We start from the raw sequence: 25,380 nt of genomic DNA, 5'->3' as shown, positions 1-25,380 counted from the left end.
AAGCCATTGATTTTTATTGCTTAATCCCATTAGATATGCATTTTTGGAGTTTGCTTATGTTGTTTATTATATGGTGTTGAATTTTCAAATCATTGGTTACGTGCATATAGGCTCCATATATCACAATCTATTTTATCTATTTTGCTTTACATGTATCTCCGGCTGCCTACAAAGACTGAGAGCAACAACATGAAAGCTAGAGTTCTTCAAGAAATTAAATTAGAGCGACTGATGATCCTAGACAAAGTTGAATCTTCTACCTCTCAATAGGATCCAATATTTCTTAAAGCTAATTTTAAACATAATTGCTTTGAACATGAGCTTCTTTGGATGTGATATAGAAATCTTATTACAAAGATATAGTTACTTTCTTATTTGAATGTTTTCCGACAAATTTTAGCGGATAAATGAATGATATATATTTTAAGTTTTATAACAATTTATATATGTTACCCGTCTAATAGTAAGATGTAATACATCAAGAATAATTTAAAAGAAATCATTTTTTTCTTACTTCAATAGTATTTTTCTTTGTTGTAAATGATGAAAGGAAGATTTGAATTATAAGAAATCTTACTCAAAATGAAATATAAATTGACTATCAGACTAAGTCCGTAATTGCATTTTTAAAAATATTTGCAAGTCAGAGATTATTAGATGTCATACCAAATTTGTTCTTCCTATATCTCATATTTTTTCCTCTCGCATGGCTTGAAGTTGTGTATGATGCCATTTCAGGCTTTGTGAGTGCTCCTGCAGGAGTTATAAGGTTAATTATGGCAAGCAAATTTATTTAGTTACAGTATTGTTTTGAGAGTCAAAACATCAAATAATGAGACCATTGAAATTAACGTGCACTAATTTGGATCGTATCACCATCCAATAGTATACGTTTGTTTTTTCTGATAATGACCAAACAAAATATAATAATATAAGGTCAATAAAATGGACTACAAAAGAGCCAAATCAAATAATTAAATCTTATTATTTTTAAGTAGTAACGTAATGGGGAAGGTTGAGGAAGAAAAGAGAGAAAAGCAGATATTGGTGATTCAACGACACTATCTTTATAAAATTTAGTTACTCAACTTATTCCATTGACATTGATGATCCATACACATACTCAGAAGGGCTAAAAATTAAAACAAAGGGATACGAGTAGAGCAAAGCAAAGAAGAAGAAGAAAGTTTGTGCCATTTTTGATGTGGGTTGAAACCAGAAAAGATGAAAAGAGAAGATGAGGATTAGAGAGTTAATCTAAGTTTAGTTTCGAATTTATTGATGATTAATTCTTTTTATGATTTATTTATTTCTTAATACTATATAAGTGTGTTAGTTTGAATTAAAAATTGTTAGGTTTTGTATTAAATTGGTGAAAAAAATCAGAGAGAGAAAAGAATAGACTGACCCAACTCATAAATTATTAGGACCCAAATTGATCTAATTATATATATCTTTGCCAAACTTTGATTAATGATTCATAGAAAATTTTGCATGCATAGCCAATAGCTTTTAGATAGTTTGGTAAGAGAATATTTGAAACTTAGAGATCGCTTTTGAAGAGGAAGAAAAGATGTTAGAAAAAAAGAACTTTGCTAAGAAGGCAAAAAAGTTAAAAAGAAAAAAGGACTTGCACTATTTCATACATAGCATTCAATCAAGTCTTGTCCGTTTCATAACTTAAACTTTAAATTATTGCTTAAGAAAACTTTAAAAAATGAATTTTCATATATTGATTTTCGCACTATAATAATTTATTAAAGCAATCAAATTAAATTAAAGATTTGATATTTGAAATCATGTTTTCCTATTCTACAAACCATTTAATTAAGTGGAAATTAAATGTATAAGTGAATGTAGAGTTCTGGAACTAGTCACTTAGTTGGCCGGTTCTTTACTTTTAAATATGGTTTTTATTTCTTACTCATTAGTGATATGAAATTCTAACACTTTTCTTAAAATGCAAATGGAACTAGTCACTTGAAATTCTAGTTCTTAGTTGAAATTAAAATTCTATCCCAAAATTTAAAATTTAGTTGAAATGCAGCGATAACACCGAATTAGATTGTTGGAATTGAATATTCAGGTAGAAAAAAGTCAAGAAATTATAAAATTAAATCAGACTTGCTCTAATACTTTATTACAAAGAGAATGCAAAAACAAAAAAGAATAGAATTAGTTTATATAGAACTATAAGCTTCTCCTAATTAATGATACAGAAAGAATAATGATTATTGGTAACAAATTAGCCTTTTTTATATTCTTCCTAATGATAACTGTTAATTTCTATTCTAATTGACATATATCCTTACCATTATCAATATAAAATAATAGAAAAGTAAGACCAAAAAAGAAGAAGTATGAAATTCAAAGTAGTGATTTGATGATGATGGATTAGTTTGTAATTGCTGGTGTGAAAGTTGAAACTCGAAAAGGATGCCATAGTGGGTTGTTAGATGGCATGCTAAAGTTCGAAGTTTCCTCTGCCCAGCATTCTTAGCTTTCAAAATTCCATGGCTAAGTAAAACCGCGTTAGCAAGAAACCTTCTTTGTTACCTGGATTAAGGATCATTATTCTCTTCTCTTTCTCCTTTTGTTTTTCTAAGTACTTCTGCATCTTTCTCGTCCAAACAAAAGAACAAGTCAAATGATCGCTTTGTTCTCAAGCATTACCTAAATCGTATAGTTATTAAGTTGCTTTCACGGGACCGTTGTTTTTGACAAATTGTACGTAGTTTTCCTCTTTCCAATTACAAAGGAAAATATATAATATATATGTTAGTGTATATAACTCATGTCTCATAATAATAGGAATTCTATTGCAATAACTAGTTTAATATTTGTATGAAATAAACATAAAAGCTACTAAAGTGAGATTATTATTGCATTATTTAATTAAGACTGAAACTGTTCATGTAATGTCAATGTTAGAGAAAGAAAAGGAAAATTGTAGTTAGAATCTTTGACAAATATATTTACGGAGTGTTTGGTTGAAATCTATAAAATTCATTTGTGAATCTAAAAACTATATACTTTAAATGGAGTAAAAATTAATTTAATATGTTATATAATCAAATTTGCATGGAATTGATTGTAGTTAAACTAAATTTTAACAAAATAGATAAAATCTTTAAATGAATTTCATATTAGTAAGTCAATACATTCTATAATACCAAAATATCTATTTTAACTTTATTAATTGACATATATAATTATTAATTTTAAATAATATAATACGTGTCAATCATTTAATCTTAAAATGTAAAATTATAATATATATTTGTGACTCTTATTTGTCCCTATGTATATATTCCCTCAAATGGCTTATGAATTAACATTGATTATGGACGTGTAAAGAATGCCATGCACAGACAATTAGTCTATGGTGTTAGGTTATCTGTCCCGGGTGGACCCAGAAGTACCTTGAGCCTGTCTTCTCCATCTCTATATAAATCCCAATTCCTTTGCACCTCATTTCACCAGCAAACACAAAGTCTTACTTGGTTTATTTTTAGTAGTGGCAGCACTGTTCTATCCATGGCTTTTTCATCATTTTTCAGAACTATTGTCACTTTGTCTCTGCTCCTTGTTGTGAGTAATAGCAACGCTCAACTCTCCACAAACTTCTACTCCAAATCTTGCCCGAACCTTTTTTCGACTGTGAAACCTGTTGTTCAATCAGCCATTAATCAGGAGAAGCGAATGGGTGCATCCCTGGTTCGCTTGTTCTTCCACGACTGCTTTGTTAATGTAATTCTTCTTTTTGTTTTATTAGCTATAAACTCGCTCACCCATATTCATCTTACATAATTTGTAATTGAAAGTTAACTTATTTTGGAAGTTAATATTTAATTAATTAGGCCGAGCTTAATCGGTACTAAAATTATTTCTAAAATCGTGGGGTCTTAAATTAGAATCTAGTCTTACCCAATTTGTCGTTGAGTTGAATTTAGCCTTAAGTAGTTGTGTTTGCATGTAAAGGTCAACAAAAATGTCTATCAAAAGACCTATGTCTAAATGCATTGACATGAAACACATTGATTTATATCAAGGCTAGTATGTTATTATATTGTAATTTTCCTGGTGATCGTGGCTTAATGGATTACTGTTGGACCTACCTTCTCTTAGTTTGTTTTTCGTTTTATACCATATGATTATTAAACTATTATTCTTATTGTTCTTTGTTGTCTTTTCATGACAGGGATGTGATGGTTCAATTCTACTTGATGACACATCTTCCTTCACTGGAGAGCAAACTGCAGTTCCTAACAGGAATTCTGTAAGAGGATTTGAGGTGATTGACAGCATAAAATCTGCTGTTGAGAAGGCTTGCCCTGGTGTAGTCTCATGTGCTGATATCTTAGCTATTGCTGCTAGAGACTCCACTGCTATTGTAAGTTCCGTTTTTCTATATGATTCAATTATATATATATGCATCAATCCAGTAAATAATCAAATACGGGTTTTTTCTTGACATGTTGATTATTAGCTTGGAGGTCCAAGCTGGAATGTTAAACTTGGAAGAAGAGATGCTAGAACTGCAAGCCTTTCTGCTGCCAATAATGGCATTCCAGCTCCAACTTCTAACTTGAACCAACTCATCTCAAGATTTAGTGCTCTTGGCCTTTCAACTAGAGACTTGGTTGCTTTATCTGGTTACTCCTCTGTCTCTCTCTCTCTAATTAAATAGTCAAAAATCATTTTTCTCTTTAGCAACAATTCAATCTTCTTTTATATATATCAGCATGTTTTACTTTCTTTAATTTTCTAACAACACATCCTTATCTGACCATCTTAATATGCACCAAAGATTTGATTGAATCACATGTGGTTCTGTTTTTTAGTGGGATTATCTTCTTGACTTAGTTTTATTATCATGCAATAAATATAGGAGCCCACACAATCGGACAAGCAAGGTGCACAAATTTTAGGACAAGGATATACAATGACACCAACATAGACAGTTCTTTTGCTCAAACAAGAAGATCAAACTGCCCAAGTACAGGTGGCGACAACAACTTAGCACCACTTGATTTGCAGACTCCTACATCTTTCGACAACAACTACTTCAAGAACTTGCTCGTCCAAAAAGGCTTACTTCACTCTGATCAAGAATTGTTCAATAATGGATCAACCGATTCAATAGTTCGCACATACAGCAATGGCCAGAGTACCTTCTTTTCTGATTTTGTTGCTGGCATGATCAAGATGGGAGACATTAGCCCACTTACTGGATCACAAGGGGAGATCAGAAAGAATTGTGGGAAGGTTAATTAAGATTGTGGATTGTTGAGGCTTTTGTAGCTCGGATCAAGTCTTAAAAGGATAAATTAAAGAGTGGGGGAAATTTTTTCTGATTGGGGAGCGGGATTTTATCAGAATTTAGGCTTGTGTTTCTATTTGTGTTATTACTATATTTTATGGACACTCCAGTCCACTTGTAGTCAGGTGAAATCATATAAAAATGTATCTGAAATTGTTACAGTAGAAGTTTGTTTTAATCAATCTGGAAGTTTTTTTTGGGCAATACCCAGATCTCTGTGTTTGTTCTATTGCTCATCTTTGCTGTTGTGTTTATAGTATCTTATAATTATTACTAATTAGTTTGTGAGGGTTGCTTGTGTAGTGCTCCTTTTTCATGACTCCTGCACGTAGAATATGTGTTTTCGGTACGTATTTAATTAAAATTTATGTATTTTAATTGAAATGAAATTTAATTTAAAAATTTATAAAATTAAATTTATATAAAATTGATTATAACAAAATTGAATTATAAAAAAAATTAATAAATTTATATAATTTATATCATTAAAATATCTTTTCTAATTTTATTATTTTAATTTTTTTTTTAAATAAAATAAATTTTAACCAAATTACACTGGACAAATAGAGCCACGACTAGTGAACTGATCTGTAAATGTAACATATTTGAGGAGGAGTCTTGGCCCAATACCTTTTCTTTTTCTTTTATTTATTTTTATTTTTTTTATTTCGGTAACAATATTAAAATTATAGTCTTAAGAAAAATTCCATCATACTCTTCTAATTTTCTTTTTATATTTTTCCTATCATTTATTATAATAACTAAATGTTTTATGAGAATTAGAAATTATAATTTAGTTTTAGTTTTTTTAAATGCTAACTAAATTAAAATTTAATTAAATATTTAAATATTACCAAGGTATATATTTATGTGTAATTAATATTTTTAAATAACTCATAAGTAAATAAATTGAAGATATAAATTTAAAAATTTAAGCTTTTTTCAGCTTAATATTTTTATTTAATTTCTTAAAAATTAAACTGATTCGAACCGACAGCTCTGGTTCAAGACTAGCTCAAACTCAGCATAATATTGAACTTTAATTGGCTAATTCCTTAATGTTCTAGGCCAATTCATGAACTCGACAATGGATTAAGAGTCGATTTTAGATTTGACTAGTTCAACTCCTGTCTAATTCACAATTTGCACTTGCCCTTTAGCTAGGTTTAAATGCAAGACTTTTATTTTAAAAGGAACAAATATTTATAACTCTATATTTTCCTTGAACTTGATCAAAGATTTTTAGCATTAGGCAAAAGATCATTTTGAAATGTAAAATATATATCATATATTTTCCATTGAAATTCTCTCTTCTTGTATCGTTTCAAAATCATATTATTTTTTGAGGTTTTGTTTATTTTATCTCCACTAATTTTATAATTTTATCTTTTAGTGAGTTTAAAAACTTTCTAAAAAATCGTTTATCTTAAAATTATTTTAAATTTAATATATTTAACTTTAGAGTTCTTATATAATTAGTTTGAGCTCTTTACATATATATATTATTAGCTATTTCCTATTCATTGCATAAACAATTCATTCTGATAAAAAAGCTTGCCATCTTAGAAATTTGTTATAAATTATTATTTGTCCAAATATCTTGTCTTCATCAAAAGTTTTTCTAAGTCAGGTTGCCACATGTATGCTCGTCAACTTCTATTTAGTTTGTTTTCAAACCATGCATCCAATCGAAAGGCTATTATTCTAGAAGTAGATTCAGTCTACTAAATTATTTATAGATAAAAGAAATTATATAATAATATATGATATTATTTATTAAATACTTAATTTTGCATTAGTTAGTTTATATATTATTATTATTAACTATTGGATGATTGCACCTAACTAATGTAAATTTAACATTTAATAAAAATAACACATATATTAATACATAATTAATTTTATTTATAAATAACATGATGATAAATTGAGTCTCTTTTTATGTTTTCGGTGATTTTTCTCTTACTCCTTGCGATTTTAAATAGATACGTATAGGTATAGGAATAAGAAATCCTTATCAATTTGACCAAAAAAGGCCATGGATCAAAAGTATTTATAAGAATATATCGCTATCTTTTCCTATTTATCATCAAATTTTAACAGATAATCACAGTGAAATTCATATAATGCTCTGACAAATCAAATCAAAGTTTAATTACCAGGTTATATAATATAAAAAAGATTAAATTCGTTATTAAATCTATGAACTATTTAATTTAATTTTATTGAGCTTTTAATTTCAAAATTTTATTGTAATATTAATTTCTTATATTTTTTGTTTTAATTAGAGGTTTTTTCACATACTTTACGAAATTCTTATTTATTTTACTGAGACTTTATATTTATATTTTTTATTTTAATTAACAATTCTTAATCAAAATAAAAATAAAAATATAATGGTTCAATAAAATAAAATAAAATAAAAAATTAAAAAATAAGTTTAATAATGTATTAGTCAAAGATTAATAATAATGATGATAGACAATCAGTGTAGAGTATAAGTTGAAGGCTATGTTGACATTTAGAGTTTGATTGATTTTTCTTTTTTTAATAAACAGTAAATTTTATTAAATTAAAGGATCAAAAAAGAAAAAAAAAAAGAAAAAGCTTGCATGGTAGAATTTGATTGATGTTTTCATAAATTCCCATATCAATGATAGATTTATGGGTTGACTCAATATTCAAAACCAAAGAGGTGGTTGGCAAAACCAAACTAATATATAATAGCTCTTGTTTACATATAAAACTTAATTATTTGACCATACCAACACATGACTGGATTCTTTCAAAACCCATTTAAGCAAGAAAAATTGCTATTTTCTAGGAAAAGTGACAAAATTAGATATTACTTTCAAGTAACATTATTTTATAACAGTTTCAATTAGTTTCAGTCATTATCATCTTAAGTGTTAATTTCATTTTCCAACTATTCTATCTAAAATTTTATTTAATTTTATTCGAGTTTACATAGTATAACTCTTTAGACAATCTCAAAATGACATAATCCAGATTGATTATTTTAGATTTTTTACATATTTTAAGTTTCTAGATTGGATGTCAATAAAAAATATGATTAAGTACTCTTTAGGGGTTTCACTATATAATCATTTTCCATTTCTATATGGGGATAATCTATTCTATTTATTTTTGTATGTTTTCTAAAATTATTTTAAGGAAAAAATGGACCGTCGATATTAATTAACTCTACCTTCTCCCACTATAAAACAAGCTATTGGGCAGAGGATTGCTATCAACTTGAATTAATTTATACGAAATCCCCTACAAACCCATGCTTTTCCTAATAATCAAACTGAAGAATTGTTAATTAATCATGTATTTAGTAATCCGAATGCTGACACCTTAAATTCTTAATCTTAAAGAACTTTTTCAACCCCACAGAAATGCCATTATTCTTTGTTTTTTCTTCTTCTTTCTGTTTTCTGATTCTTTCTACTAGGACTCACTTGCATGAAACATGTATTTTTTTAAAATTCATTTAGCAAGTCCTCAATCAAACATCATCCCCCTAGAAAAGAAAGCATTTTATATATGTATAAATTAGCAAGTTAACTATTTGGTCTAAGTTTGCTGGACCCTCCTATGTATTTGACCTAAACATTTGTAAAGTACTAGTGTTTATTATTTACATGAAATTTCATGATTAACCATCACCTCCTAGGCTATTTTTTCTCTCTTCTCATATCGAGATCTGAGAGTTTATGAATGAGAGCATGTGACTGAGAGAAAAAGGTGCATATTAAATTTGTACCCTAGTCAAAACTGTACAAGTTATACCGAAACTGTCATGAATGATTTTGGTATCTTATTCTAATCACATCAGTGTTGCAAATTGATAATTTATCAATTAATATTTTCTTTATCTTTTTAAGCTTAGTAAACTATGGACTGTACAATAGAGTAAACATGCTATTGTATGCTTCCAGTTCACTAATTGCAGTTTTATCATAAGAAATAATAAATTTTTACTGATATTGATACATAATACAGGAATCGAGAAATTCAATTGAAAGAATATAGAAAACTGATTAATAAAAACATATACATTTGACTACTGAATTATTATCTTAATTATCAGCAATGTACAATTGACTATCACTTACTTTTGACAGCTCCTAACAAATGTGAAACAGAAGAAGAGCCATTGGAGCCGTAGAAGATAGGGAAATAACACCGGCCACTTGCTATTTGATATTTAACTTTCGAAACAATCCTGATTAGCAGTATAACCATTTTGATTTGGGAGAATAATCAAGAATCCCATATGATAAATAATTCTCACTTATTAGCTTTTATATATTAGAGTACACCAAAACATATCAATATTTGATATATAATATGATTATGTAAATATATTAGGAGACAAAATTTGATTCCGTTTAGAAGAACCCAATTAGTGTTATGCCATTTCTCTCTCTAGAGATCTATCTTTAGATTCAGAATTACAGTAAATATTCCAAGTAACATGCATGCCAAAAGCTATTCCTGTAATGTAATGGGATCTAAAGGGCCTCAAAGATTTACTTCTCATCTTAATATTCTTTTTAAACGTATTATATATATAATATATTATCAAATATTAAATCTAAAATATTCTAATCACAAGTAGATACTTGAACAAAATGTACTGAGCCATTTCTCCAATTTGCAAAACCACCCAGATATTGGAAAACCCTAAATCCACTTAATCAGTCATTAAGCTAACCGGGGTTTGAATTAACTAATTAACCGTATTAAACAAGTAAGCAACTCATGTATTCCTTACTCATTTGCTTGTAATGTTAAAAGAAAATCTCATTTGACAAAATTAGAATGCGGAATGAGATAGATTGACTTATTTTTATATATATAAAAAATAGATTTAACAAATATAATTTATAAATAATATAAGAATTTTAAATTAAAGAAATTAAATATATATATATATATATATATATATATATATATATATATATATATATATATATATATAATATATGTAACTTATTCTATTGTTTCTTTAATTCTCTTTCCCTTTGTTTCCAGAATGTTCAGGCACACTATGTTTAAAAAAAGGAAGCAAACATTAGATTGTGGAAAGAAGGAAAATATACATAAAATTTTCGGCAGTTATGTTTTTATATTGGTGAAGAAGAAAAAGGGGAGATGCACAAAGGACAAGGACAAGGACAAGGTAAGATGCCACTATTTCAAGCAATCAATGACATAACACCAGATTCAGTCACATCTTCAGGGATGCTGGAAACTAGAATGAGAAGTACTATATATATATATATATATATATATATATATATATATATATATATATATATATATATATATTAATTCTGTGCTTCTTGCGACTTCTGTTATTTTCATAAATATTATTTATTCTTAATGTAAAAAATAATAATATATATTAATTTACATAAAAGACTTAGCCTATTCTATAGCTGTTTATTGGTTATTTCCTTGCTTATATTATAATAATCACAATATTATTTATATAATAATTTATTATATTAATTATTTTATATTAGAATACAAAAAAAGATCAAAGTCTGAAAGAATAGATATTCCTTTATGTTGGGATAATTATATCAATGGTTACTTAACTTTAGATTTAGTTTTAATTTGGTCACTAAATTTTAATTTGTTTCATTAATGTCATATAATTTTAATTTGGATTACAAAATTGTCACCTCCGCCATTACGTGGTGGTGCGGTGAACGAAAAACTGAGGTGTACATTTAATCGAATCAAGGACACCTGGCAATTTATCTTTCCTATTCACTATTAATTCTCTCTCATAGTCAGCTCCTTTTTAACCCAACCTACATCTAACCCTCTTTTAACCTAATAATAACCTAATAATACCCCCTTTATTTAACTAAACTAAGTTATATACAACGTTCATGCTTCAAAATTGAAATTCCTAATTTTTCACAACAATAACCCTAATTGATTTCTATTTCTTATTCTTCACAAAATTGGCTCCTCATTAGTATAGATGTTGTCCACCACTCATCGAATACAATAACAAGAGAATGTCATTAAGCTCTCGTTTCTCTTTTTCATCCAATCTTTCTAATCGTCGATGAGAGAATTATTCTTCATGGAAAAGGAGCCAGACTAACATTGATCGTCGCTCGTTTGTAAGCATACCAAAGTATGATTATAAGGAGCCGTGGAGATGCTGTGACTGTGGGTTAAAGGCAGTTAGATGGGTCTCAGTGACAAAGGAGAACCCAGGAAGAAGATGTTCAAGCAATATGCTCCAAAGGATGTTCATGGTACATATGGGTTGCACCAATGGTGACTGATCCACACACCATTCAAATCAAGAGTGCTGATTTAGTCCACACTTGCAGTAGACACAAAAACATTAGACATGTCACTTCTGATTGGCTTACAGAGACATATAGCAATCAATTTATGGCAAATCCAAAGTGGGCTTTGAAAAGGTTTATTGCTAGTGTGAAATAACATAACAAAGTAGATATATGCAAGGCTAAAGCATGGAGAGCCAAAAGCAAGGCAATCAAAATGTTAGATGGTGATGAGACCAGTCAATATGGATTGTTGCAAGAGTATGCAAATAAACGTCTAAGAAACAATCCCGGTAGCACTGTTAAGTTTGATTTGGATAATAGAGTATTCAAGAGGTTGTATATTTGTTTGGATGCATTGAAAGAGGGTTCAAATATGTTGTAGGCCATTACTATGCCTAGATGGCTACTTTCTTAAAGGCATTTATGGTGGACAATTGCTAACAACAATTGGTGTAGATCTAAATGATTACATCTATCCAGTTGCCTATGTTGTGGTTAAAAGAGAAACCAAGATAATCTGGACTTGGTTCCTAGAATTGGTTGCTTAAGACTTAGACATAAGGAACAGTTACCACTAATACTTTATGTTTGATAGACAGAAGGTTTGCTCTAATTATTTTATTTTATTTTATTTTGCTTTGAGTTTTATTTTGTTATGTAATAACATTTTTCTGTCTTTTTTGGATAAGGGATCATACCTGCAATTGCTGAATTATTTCCATATGCTGAACACAGATTTTGTGTTCAGCATATGATGAGAAATTTTCAAAAGGTTTTTAAGGGGAAAATGAGGGATTTATTATGGAAAGCTGCCAAGGCAAGCTATGTGCAAAGCTTCGAAAAAAATTATAGAAGAGATAGCTGTAATATCTAAGGAAGCTTATGATTGGATCAATAAGAAGAAGCTACATGAATGGAGTAGATCACATTTTGACACAATAGTACAATTATATTCTACTTAATAACATTAGCGAGAGTTTTAATGCAATGATTTCGGATCCGAGGGAGATGGGTAAAATCACTATGTTAGAGGAGATTAGGATAAACTTAATGAGAAGAGTGCATATAAGGAGGGATGCAGTGAAGAAGTGCAATGGCTATCTATGTCCAAAGATTGTAAAAAAGTTAGAAAAAATAAAGCTAAGCTGTTTCATGTTTACATCAGAGTGGTATGGGGGTTCCAAGTTTCAAGTAGTTGGATATGGTAGGCAGTTTGTAGTAGACATTGTTAAGCACTTGTAGTTGTAAGAGATGGGATTTGACTAGCATCCCATGTATTCATGCTATTGTGACCATTTACTTCAATAATGAGCTGCCAGAACAGTACGTGGAGGAATGTTATATAATAACAACATGCACTTATTTATATTTTCACTACATTCAACAAATGAATGGCAGAGAGTTGTGGCCTAAGAGTTCTCTACCACCTATAATTCCACCTAAGCTTGCTAAGCGTAAAAGGAGGAGAAGAGTAATCATGAGAAGAAAGGATTCTGTTGAGAAAGAAAGTAGAAAGATGTTAATAATAGGGTTACTAAGAAGGGGACCAGTATGACCTGTAGCATTTATGGTAAATCAGGTCACAACAAAAGATTCCATGGGGAAAGACAAGAGGCTACTAAAATTACAAGTAAGTTTCCAATTTAGAGTATGATTTTTCGAAGAGTTTGCATTATACTGAGGTTGTATAATTTGCATTATATTAAGGTTGTATACTTTGCTGATAGATTAAAAGAAAGCTGCTTGAATCAGGAAGTCCTCCTACTAATGAGCAGCCTACTATCTCAGATCTCAACCCATCATAACCACTCACTTAAGCTCAAGGATCTCAAGTAATAAATCTAGATCCAATTGATAAGGCTCCAAGCTTGACTATACCTAAGGTATTATTTTGTATTATATTTAACAAACATTTATTCTATATTATATCTAAATAACATTTATTCTTTTTTGTTTAACAGAAAAAAATACAATTACATTGAAGAAACGAAAAATAGTCCCTCATGGTGCATTGATGTCAAAGCCTGGGGTTATTTGAAGATTAATGAGCTCAATCATAATAGTACAAGAACAAGATTTGACCTCCAAGATCCATGCCAAACCAACAACAACATCTGCATCTTAGAAGCCAAATATTGTAAGAAGTGGTGTTACTTCACTTTTCATAAGAGACTGCTGCAAGAAGACTGCTTCTGGAACTCAAGCTGCTGCAGCTTTTCAAGCTACTTTTAGAACTCAAGCTGCTATTGCGTTTCAAGGTACTTCTGGAACTCCAGCTACTGCTAAGAACAAAGCATTAGAGAAGAAAGGAACTCCGGCTACTGCAATTGAAGTTGTTGTTGCGTTTTAAGCTACTTTTGGAACTCCATCTACTGCAAAAGTTGCTGCTAATAACAAAGCCTTAGAGAAGAATGCTTTGAAGAAGAAGAAAACCTAAACTAGATTAGGTCTTCCATTGTGATGTTTGTATATTTCTTTTTGGAATCTTTTTGCGATGATAAAATCACATATTTGCTTCTGTAAGTGGGTCAGTTTTCAAATGGGAATTTGACACTTTTTTTAAAATTTATTTTGATGTTCCTTTTTGCTTGGCTTTTTAGTCTTTTGGGGGTTGAAATTTTTAAAACTCCATTTGTTTTTGGCATTTATTGCCATGTGAACTTCTTTTTTGTAATGAACCCACTTTTGATTATTATGAATACATTATATGGCTTTTTGGTCATTATGGTTCCTGATTTGTTTTTTCTCTTGTTTGTAAATGTTGGAATCTAGCTATTACGAGTAGAAATCACACTTCTGTAATTTATCAGAATTAAATATTGTTGTATAGCTACTATATTTTTTTAAACACAATACATATCAAACTTCTGTAATTTATCAAAAAGCACATAGTCACCATTTGCATACACTATTATTATTCATTAGCACATCCAAGACTATCATCATAAATTGTAGTACATAATATACATACACCATAAGCCGCTGTCATCATTCATTCATGTATTAATAATATACATAAACTGCCATCACCATTCATTCATAAACTGCCATCATCATTCATTAATATCTTAACAATACACATCTACTAAGTCACTAGCATACTGCTTAACATTAGCATACATAATTAAATAAAATCTGCATTACACAATTCTAAACGATCAACACAGCTACAATAACCAACCAAGTCACTAGCAAAGCCACACTAACATACCAAATCCAAGACCTTAACTTTCTATTCTCGATTGAGACAAAATTCACTTTTCTAGCTAAAGCAACCTCCACTTTTTATCATTGTACTCATCAACTGCAATATCTACTTGATTAACACTGTTGACCAAGATGCTATGCTCATTAAGACCATTATCCCTCTTTATTTTTGTAATATCATCAAACAAACTATTGATAACCTTATTGGCACGACTTGGAAACTCAATATTCGACCATTCGAAGAATTGACAATCCCTCTAAAAATATAAAATTCAAATAGAATTTTTCAGTTTTTTCAGAATAATAAGATAATATTATAAACTTATTTGAATTAGGTTTCCATTTACCTTTCCCTTCTTGCACCCAAAAAATCTTCTTCCTGGGTTCTCCTCTATCGTCGAGACCTATCTAACTGCCTTTAACAGTCACAACATCTCCATGGCCCCTCATAATCATACTCTAGTTTGCTTACAAACCAATAACGATCAATGTTAGTCTGACTCCTTTTTTATGAAGAACGATTTCCTCGTTCATGGTTAGAAAGATTGGATGAAAAAGAGAATCAAGAGCTTGATGACATTCTCTTGTTACCGTATTCGATGAGTGGTAGACAATTTCTATTGTAATGAGGAGCCAATTTTGTGAAGAATAAGAAATATAAATCAATTAGAGTTATTGTTGCTAAAAATTAAGGATTTCAGTTTTGAAGCATGAGCGTTATATGTAACTTAGTCTAGTTAAAATAAAGAGGGTATTATTAGGTTATTATTAGGTTAAAAGAGGGTTAGATTTAGGTTGGTTTAAAGAGGAGTTGACTAGGGGAGAGAATTAATAGTGAATAGGAAAGATAAGTTGCCACGTGTCCTTTCTTAATTCGATTAAATGTACACCTCAATTTTTCGTTCACTGCACTAACACCTAATGGCGAAAGTGACAATTTTGCAATCCGTATTGAAGTTATATGACCTTAATGAAATAAATTAAAATTTAGTGACCAAATTGAAACCAAATCCAAAATTAAGTGACCACGGATATAATTATCCCCTATGTCGGAGAGCTGCTATCTAAATTATATACTTTATCATAACTGAAAAATATTTCTTTTTATTCTAAGGCAAAAACTTCGGGTTAAATGCGCCGCTAGTACCAAACCTTCGCACTATTTTTCAAATGGTACCAAACCTTCAATTTGTTTCTTTTTGGTACCACTCCTATTATTTCTGTATTTTCCGCCAGTACCAATGAGGAATCCGACACTAATTTGCTGACGTGGATGCTGGATTTATGAAGGATAACATACCACTTGCCACATATGTTGTTGAGTTGGATAACTATTTGTTAAGTCAGCAACACACCAAAAATGACTCAATCATCATCGTTGATGCAGGCGACCCAGCTGAACCAGTCTCATAGATAGTCCATAAGCAACACAAAAAGATATCCACCACCAACCTGAAAGCTGATGACCAAGTTATATTTATATATATATATGTTCAGCTTTTCTTATAGCTAGCAATGGTAACACTTTCCAATATGCACCGTTTTAAAGATTGAGAATTGAAATTAATATAGTCAATTGGTAGCATATACCCAATTGATGAACTGTAATGTTGAATAAGAACTAAAACCAAATAAAGCCAGAGAAATCACAAAAAAAGGATAAATTTGCGAACGTCTTGATCATAGAAAACATCATGGGAAGGATTGGAAGATGCTAATAAGTTGAGGAAAAGGAAGAGATGGTTGTGGAAAAAAAGGATGACACGTTGAGTTGAAAGGATGGGGGAATTAATTCTTCAAACCCTAGGGGCGGCTCTTATTTATCATAGATATATACCTAAAATCTTATGCAGTCACATGGACAAAAGAAATATATTTAGAGCAACCCTTGTGAAGGTGTTGTCAACAATTTGTTTGAGAGTCCAATTGGTGTTCTATCTTTGATAAACCAGCCCCTTGATTTTTGTATTACGAACTAGTTAATTTAGTTTGTAAAATAACATCATTAGTAAGTTTATTTTGCCTATATAATAAAAAGCAAACCATTCATGTTAGAATTGGACGATACATTTAGGAAAACAAATAACTCATATATATATATATATATATATGAATGATAGAGACAAGTGGTACAAGGAAAACAAAATATATAGTGAATGGAATGAGTTCTACTTAACTTGTTTGTCTAGATAATTCAGATTCTTGTATATTATTAATCCCATTCCCCACTCAAGCTGAAGTCCACACGCCAAGGAAACCCAACATATTGAGAAAATAATTAATCTAGCTGTCCACCCCATTCATGACCATCCAACAAATACATACCCATCTACTACTCTTTTTTGGTATCACTTGGCTTCATATAAACTATATTGTAACATATGCATTATTTCTTCATTTTACTAACATACCCTTAAAACAATTTGACATTATCTTTTTCTTTTATTTATGGTAAGCTTTTTCTTTTTCTATATCCATTCATTTAAAGAAGACAGACAATAAGTTATTTCTTCATTTTGTGCAAAGCCAAAACATGTTAAAATAGCCAAAAATTTCGAGAAAAAAAGAAACCCTCTCTTGTAACATAATTTCAAGAATATATGGAACTCATGATCAACAACTCAAAGAATATATGGTACAAATTTCACACAAGTTAATTAGTATACAATACTAAAAAACTTTTAACTTCTGAAGAAGAAATCTCTAGAAGCATATGCTTTTTAATCTTAATTAATTTCCTAAGATTCTTTCACATGTTAGTATGCCGATTTTTTTAACAGGTTTCCCGAAACATATTTATTAGAATGTTTGCAGAAGAACATAACTAGGTCAAATGGTCTACAGGAGCTTCAATCAAGCAGATGAAATTCTCAGTTGAAAAGTCTCTACATTTTTAATTCATGTGATAATAAAATTGGGAAACCAAGTGTTTCTTATGTGACTAGTATCTTTTATAGAATCCTTTATTTAAATATACATATATTTATGCCAAACTATATTAATTATCTTTAGAATATATATGCTTGTACAAAAGATGTTTGTTTATAGTACAAAAACAAGAACACTTGAGAGAGACCTAAGAAGATTAAAATTAATTGCACTATTTCCCTCTTTGCAAACCACAGAATTATCGTCTAATGTAATAACCAAATAAAAATATGATTTATGAAATGTTAACGAATTCATAAGACAGTAAAGAAATGAACAATGCAAGAACTTCTGCTAGCTAAAGCATGCAGCAAAGAAAAGAATTAGACAAGAATCCAAAATCAATACCAACAACAGGAACCTTATAATTCTATCTCATAAAACAGTAGAAGATGAGGAATCTCAAACATTATTACAAGGGGTACTGCTGTAATATAACAAATGTTATAGTTTTAGAAAACAAAATAAAAATAAACTACATATAATTTGGCTTCTCCTACATGTTTTCCAAATACTTAAGAAGTTTCTAACCTCTTTATTGGGATTATCACAGCCATACCTTTTGTCTCCCCCAACTTCAAGCAACATTCATGAGATTCTTCCATCAACGGCACAGACTAACATGCCCCAAATAAACATTGTCTGTAGTGATCCAGCTAGCATACACATACATCAATTCATTCAAGATTATAGAGAAGATCAATGGAGGATTAGTTACTCTATTGATGGACCCTGGACACATACCAGTTCAAAATTCCACAAGTTCTTGATCTTGTTTATGTTTCATCGTAATAATGGCTATTGAATGGCATGGTAATGGGACAAAAGACAGTACAAAAGGAGTAAAAAACAAGAAATTTAGTATTGAAAAAGAAAAAAGAAAAAGTGGAGAAGAAAGAAACATATCAACCAACAATATCTAGGCACATTTATAGGTATCAATTAAGGGTTTGAACAGTAATTCAAGACTAATTAAACAACTCCACCAAATCAAAATATCAGTATTAATTCTCTTCCTCAAATTTTATTGTTCATCAACCTGATTCATAATAGAGAAATGAATTGTTTCCTCTGAGACTAGAAATTTTAATTACTTAACCAAAGAAGGAGACATTTTCACTTGAAATGGAGCTATAGTCGGCCACAGTGGTTGGCTGGTGGGTATACAAGGAAGTAGAAGAGGATGTAGGAGGAAGAGGAGGAGGAGGTGGTGGTGGCGGCGGCGGTGTCGGCGGTGGTGGAGTTAAGGATTGAGATGTTGCAGCAACAGAAACAGCTCCAGAAGAAAGCAAAGCTACATGAGTAGAAGGTAAAATGTTTGCTTCTCTATATTTGTATTTGAGTATTTCAGCCCTTACTGCATTAAGTTCAGCTTGTAATGTTTGAATTTGCTGTTGTAAAGCTGAAATTGCACCCATGCATCCATAAACTGGATCTCTTAGCCTTACATTTGCCTCATAAACAAGACTATTGGCTGCGTCTGCTCTTTGGCTTTCTGGCACCTCCTGAAATATATATTACATAAGGAATAAGAATTTGACCTGATAGTTCTGGGGACGGCTCGAGTACAACTGAGCCTTCCAGAACTCCAGTAAATATATTTTGGCAGAGCTCATTTGTTCAAGAACAAGAAGTTGATTTACATATACAATAGAAAGGAAATCAAAGAAGAAGAATGGTGAATTAATTTGCTAGGGTTTTTCTTAATTACCATTAGCATCTTGGAGACATTGCTGGCACCAAAAACTTTGTGAACGGATGCAAACTTCTGAGGTTCATGGGGGGAGAAATAAGGAGAAAAAGGGCATTCCTGAGCACACCTTCTTCTCAAGAGCTTACAAGCAGCACAAGGAGTAATTGTGTTTAGGGTTCCAGGAGGACCCAACATGTGTCTTCTTCCCATTTGAGATGAGGCATTTATTTCTCTTTTGATCTTCTTGCCTATCTCATCAAATCTCTCCCTAAAAGTATATAAAGCATCAAGAAGATCAAATTCCAGTCATAAAATTTATATATATAGCTATAAAAACGAGGTAGAAAAGAAAATTTAGAGTTGTTAGTGTTAGTTAAAAAGCAGTCATCAACATAGTCAAAAAAAGAATACAAATATAAATGATTCGAATATGATGAAAAGAAACCTTACTAGCTAGAAACTAGGGTTGTAGGAATATCTTGCATTTAGAGAGAGAGAGAGATTTGTAGTTGTTACCTTTCTCTGGACATTCAGGCATGCTCTCTCTAGGTATGAAGGTGAAATTGGAATGAAGGAGGGGGAGAGTGAGAGAGATTGAAGGGAGGATGAAATGGAGAAATATAAGAGAAGAGAAGGGAGTGCTTAAAAGGCAAGATAAAACAGGGAAAAAGTGGACCAGTGCTTATGTTAATAAAAGAAAGAAAGAATAGACAGAATGGATACAATGTAACAAAAAAAAAAAAGGGTTATAAATGGAGCTCAAAATGATGATGATGATGAAGCTAATTTTTGTTTGTTTGTTGGTCACCCTTTTCTGTGCTTTTATGTACGAGGATTTCAGCAATTATAGCTTGCAGAGACGTAACTCACTAATAGTGAACAAGAATCATTTCAATGGTGGCTAAGAGACTGAAAACATACAGAAGAGAAGAAAGAGAGAGAGAGATTAAAGAACTAGTTTTAATTTGTTGTATAAATGCCAGCTCTGATCTGATCTTTCTGCTGCCTCACGTGTGACTTCTTAAATGTATTTTGACTTTCTTGAATTATATTTTCTTTGTTTCTTTTTTTAATCTAATATCATATCAAATCTAATGAACTCTACTTTCTTCAGGTGTTATTTTAATTTTATCTATCTTTTCAGTTCAATTAAAAACAAACCAAGCATTTCTCTGTAATCTAGCTCCAAAATTCAAACTATAATCAAATAAGAAAAGGAACATTATCATCTTAGCTAAACAATATTTCTTTTTTTAGGTAAATTTAAAAAGATGATATTGAATTGGCTTTATATGCTTTTGGTTGGCTAGCAACATATGTTCATATGGTCTTTGCTTCCTTCTTAGGAGAGGCCTTAAAATTTATACACATCAAATTATGTATATTAATCAAGTTGGGTTTCTGTTAATGCACCTTAAACAAACCATGAACAGGCTTGAAGTGAAAAATAAGATGATGATGATCATCATCATCATCAGCGGTACTTTGTTTTAAGGGCTAGGTCTAGCTAATTGGCAACAGGCATGTTAGTTTCTTGTCAATATCAAGAACCCACCTTCATTAAAAAGACCATATCTGGGATCTAGTTCCCAAAAGAAAAAATAAGAAAAAGATTCTTTTTTCTTTTTTTAATTTATTAATCAATATCACCATCAACGTGTAAAAACCGCAATAGCTAGAGCTCTTTCAGTTTGAAGATGGCTTAATGGTGGCCCTAATAAGGCTATCACCAATTTTCAGCCTCCAGATACAATATAGATAAAATATTGTAATAGATAATAGAAATTGAAATAGCCAAGTTTTCTGGTGTGGATTAGAGCCTTCAACTTGTTTAATTAGTTGAATTAATTGATGTAAACCCTAGTCATTAGTTCTTAATTTCACTATTAATCACTTGGTGTGGGTTTACTTCAGGGGTTTACAGCAACTTGTGAGAGCCCAGTTTGAGAAAGATGTAATATATAGTGCTGCCTATTCTTAAATGATATTCATAGACAAAGATTGAACACCTTCAAGATAATTTAATTATCTTTTATAGATAGTAACTCGGTTATTTTTTTGAAGGATAGATTGATTCATGTGCTGATATGGAAGACATGCCACCTACATTTTCATAAATGGAATGCATTAAAATTCAAGAATCTTGCAAATTTTGTTTTGATTTCAACTACCTTACAGTCAATTAATCTCCTCGTCCCCAATCCAAATTAAATTAGAAGAGCTCTTAATAGCTTAATTGGTTTTAATGAGCTTTATCCATCCATAATCAAAATGACCAACATGCAAAATCAAATCTAACCAACATATTCTGAATGTTAACAAGAAGTCAATCAAATAATAGTTCAATCTGTAATCAAATGTCCAAATATTGAACTTTATATCTTTTATTTTTATCCTTTTGCAGAAACAAAAAAAAAGAAATTAATTTTTTAATGAGGAAAATAGAACGAGGGTTGAATCTTTCTTTTCTTTCACCCATCTGTTAGATCAAATCCAAAAGTAGGATAGGATGGTTTCATGGAATAAGACGAATTAAAATTTACTAGTAATTGCTCATTATGATTTTTTTAGAGGAGTGTTATATCAAAGTGGGTGGTGAAAGAGAGGGAAATGAAAGGAATTGAAAAGGTATATATATATTATTTGAAAAGGAGATTAAATTAAGCGATATATATATATATATATATATAAATATAATGCTTAAAATTTAAGAAAAATAGCACCATCCACTTATTGTTTGACCCGTATTTTGAGGCTCACAAGTCGCCCCGCTGTTCTCTCTTTGCCAACCTAACCTTCTCACCCCTCTCACTGCACCAAAACCCATGACTCACTCACATGATCATATATAGTCTGAATTTTTACGGTCTAGCTAGTCAAGATTCAACAACTGTTAATCCATCTCTAAAACCCTCGTATCATTTTTAGATACCTATCGTTTCATGTTCTTCAAAAACCCCACATTTCGAACGTCTTATTGGATCCAAGAATTATTATGACCAAAATTTTTTCAACTTTGTTATACCAAACAAACATTCGTTTCAAATCTCCAAGGTCAAAATCCAGGTGAGCTATAGCTCGCTAAATCTTTTTCTAAAAATAAAAAAAAAAAAAAAAACAGACCATTTACTTGTACATGAACTTGGGGATTTGGTGTTTCTATCATGCACTATATAATTGATTTTTGAGTCTTCTACATTAAGACCCTTTTGATCATTTTCTTTTTCTTCTTTCTTTTCAGTTGGTGTGACAGTGAGTGATTTGGTAGGTCATAATTTTGGTTGCTACCCAAATTCAAGAAATTGGTGTTATAAATATATATATATGTATTTATATTAGTCTTATCATTGGTTGTGATCTTTTATTTTTTGGAGGTGCCTAACAACATAACTTGTTTGATTTTCTTATGGAAGGACCATGGGCTTCGGTCCAACAACATGTCCTGTTTTTGTACATTTTGTGTATCAAAATTAAACTGAGATGAAAACACATAGAAGACAGGGATGACAAAACATTCTAATTAATAAAGAAAATTATATAATGTTATACAGTAGTTCATATAGTAATGCAAAGTCTAAATTCATAAATCTATCTGTTGAGTTCCTTTTTTTAGATAATACAAAAGACTTAATAGTTTAGATCTTCCAATACTAGTCCTTTAAACATTTTTAAAATGTGCAAATGAATTATAAATTAATTGATTTTAGAATGTATCATAATTTAAATAGTTGTGGGAATTATATAACTTGATACGTTCGGCTGGCACATGCAAGATAGCCATGCTTACACAGGTAGAGTCATGCAAATTCTGACAGAGTATACACAAGGGAGCCCTAACAACAGGAAGACCCTTTAAAGTGCCAACGTTTTTAATGATTCCATTATTATTTTATATCATCAGTCCATTCCTTTAAAAGAAATATATATTTTAAATGATCACTAGTGCTTACAAAAATTTTACCAGTTAAATCATTGTCAGCAGGTGGAATATATTATCAGCAGGATTTCAACAAAATTAATAATTGATGGAACAGAAACTTTTTCTTTATGATGGATCAGAAATAATGTGTTATTAAATTCATTAAACTGAAAGACCTTTATAAGACTTGATTGATTCAGGAAATATTAGATATTATTAGTTTGGTTGTGATCGAAATAAATGTAAAAAAGAAAAAAGAAAATAGGAAGTTAAAATGGGATGACAGTGTTGTGGCGATCTCATTCTGAAATAATACTGTAGCTGTAGTATTGAATTCGAACACCTTTTATGTATATAACCTTCCATCAAGGTGAAGCTACTCTAATGTTCATATATGAGCCATTTAAACTCTGGAATTCCCAGTTCATGTGATTTATATTTGGTTGTTTTCGAATTTGTACATATGAACTTTAAATTATGAGCTGTGGATAAAGTTCTTGCTTTGGATTTTCTTATTCCATGATTGTTGTGTAACACGAGAAGCAGTTTGATAAAGGTAAGGATCGTTAAAGCTATAGTAAGATTTCTGGATACAGATTTAGAGTAGCAAAATTTTTAGGGTAAAAGAAGTGTACGAATGAAGTAAGTTATACATTGAAATGTCAGTAATGGTTGGTAGCGCGCGCTCACATATATATATATATATATATATATATATATAGTTGGAATTATTCACATTAAACGTTTTCAATTTAAAAATTTTAAATTCATGGAAAGGTAAATCTACGAGTGATTCTTTTAAAAATTTTCGGACCCATCAAGGAATAAAACCGTAATCTTCTTAGAAATTTTTAAATCTATTAAGAAATAAAACCGTGAGACTAACAGAAACCAAAGCAAACAATATTACATGTGATCTGATTTCAAACGATTATATATTTAGTATTTAGTTTTTATGATTTTGCAGATAAATTGTATTTATATTGGAATTTTTTTGTAACTAATGTATTGGAGTTTTTTTAGATCACATTAAATTGTATAAATTTTAAATTTGAGAGTGGTAGGATAAGTCTAGTTGTTTTGGATAGTTTGCAGTTTTTCATCATGTTTTTTTTTTTTTAAATTTAAAACTAACAAAAATAAAATCATTACTTAAAAGATAATTATTATTTCAGATTTTCGTTAAAACTATATATATATATATATATATATATATATATAATTTATATGGTTCTTAGAACCAAAAGAAAATTATTACAACTTTCAACTTTTAGACTAAAAAAATCTTATATCTAAACATAAAAATCATCCATGTGCGACAAATCTAATAAAAAAGTAATTTATCTTATATTTTAATATGTAAAAATTTAAATTATGGTCTTTTATTTATTACAATTATTGGTAAGAATTTAATTTTTTAGAGATAATATAGCCAATATATTCTCAATAAATTAAAAAAATAGTGAAACCGATACCATGATCCATTTAAAAGATTCACGTGGCGTAATGAATTAATACAAATATAACATTTGTGTTAAAATAAACATATAATTATTTGATAATAATATTAATTAATTATTTATAATTAAAAAATAGATTTATAGTAGTTGAATGCTATAATATTATTTCAGTAAAATTTTAAAATAAGTAAAAAAAAAAAAGGTTGAAAATAGAAAGTTAATGGCTAGGACACAAAGGCCATCAAAAATCTTAATGCACTCAGTTGTAGACTTAGACTAGACCCCACTCAAAATGAGCCCATGGGACCCAATCTTGAAATATATATTTATTTACTATACCATCCAATTATATTGTTGTAGCATTTGCCAATTGCCATTTCCTTGAGGCTGAGGGCAGGCTTTCTTTTACCTTCAAATGCATGGTTGCAGGACCTTGGGGGCCATGCATTCGAACAGTTTGAATATTATGTAGTTCTGTTAATTTATTAATTGTAATATTTTAAATTCCAGTTTATGTACAT

At 30.0% G+C, this 25,380-nt stretch overlaps 2 protein-coding genes across 3 annotated transcripts; one reads left to right on the top strand and one right to left on the bottom strand.

Annotated features, from left to right (window-relative positions):
• The first annotated feature begins 3,452 nt into the window (after positions 1 to 3,452).
• LOC8259519 (peroxidase 4) lies at positions 3,453 to 5,527 on the top strand. The gene is made up of 4 exons (XM_002520789.4): positions 3,453 to 3,750; positions 4,202 to 4,393; positions 4,490 to 4,655; positions 4,892 to 5,527. The coding sequence occupies exons 1-4, from the start codon at positions 3,538 to 3,540 to the stop codon at positions 5,275 to 5,277; spliced, it is 957 nt and encodes a 318-aa protein (XP_002520835.2). The 5' UTR covers positions 3,453 to 3,537; the 3' UTR covers positions 5,278 to 5,527.
• Positions 5,528 to 18,692: 13,165 nt separating this feature from the next.
• On the bottom strand, positions 18,693 to 20,544 carry LOC8259521 (LOB domain-containing protein 15). 2 transcript variants are annotated; one of them, XM_048376225.1, is made up of 3 exons: positions 19,931 to 20,544; positions 19,499 to 19,748; positions 18,693 to 19,292 (listed from the first exon to the last, which is right to left on the bottom strand). In XM_048376225.1, the coding sequence occupies exons 2-3, from the start codon at positions 19,688 to 19,690 to the stop codon at positions 18,882 to 18,884; spliced, it is 603 nt and encodes a 200-aa protein (XP_048232182.1). In that variant the 5' UTR covers positions 19,691 to 19,748; positions 19,931 to 20,544; the 3' UTR covers positions 18,693 to 18,881. The 2 variants fall into 2 exon arrangements, with proteins under 2 accessions (XP_048232182.1, XP_002520837.2); XM_002520791.4 differs by having other exon boundaries at positions 19,997 to 20,538.
• Positions 20,545 to 25,380: the final 4,836 nt, after the last annotated feature.

The sequence above is a fragment of the Ricinus communis genome, chromosome 6, assembly GCF_019578655.1.
Source record: "Ricinus communis isolate WT05 ecotype wild-type chromosome 6, ASM1957865v1, whole genome shotgun sequence".
Lineage (NCBI taxonomy): Eukaryota > Viridiplantae > Streptophyta > Magnoliopsida > Malpighiales > Euphorbiaceae > Ricinus > Ricinus communis.
This window is presented reverse-complemented; position numbering and strand designations above follow the sequence as displayed.

Coding starts and splice junctions, on each gene's coding strand:
- LOC8259519 (XM_002520789.4), top strand. CDS start 3,538: ATGGCTTTTTCATCATTTTTCAGAACTATTGTCACTTTGTCTCTGCTC. Junction 4,394..4,489: donor CTAGAGACTCCACTGCTATT/GTAAGTTCCGTT, acceptor GTTGATTATTAG/CTTGGAGGTCCAAGCTGGAA. Junction 4,656..4,891: donor AGACTTGGTTGCTTTATCTG/GTTACTCCTCTG, acceptor CAATAAATATAG/GAGCCCACACAATCGGACAA.
- LOC8259521 (XM_002520791.4), bottom strand. Junction 19,293..19,498: donor ATGTCTCCAAGATGCTAATG/GTAATTAAGAAA, acceptor TATATATTTCAG/GAGGTGCCAGAAAGCCAAAG.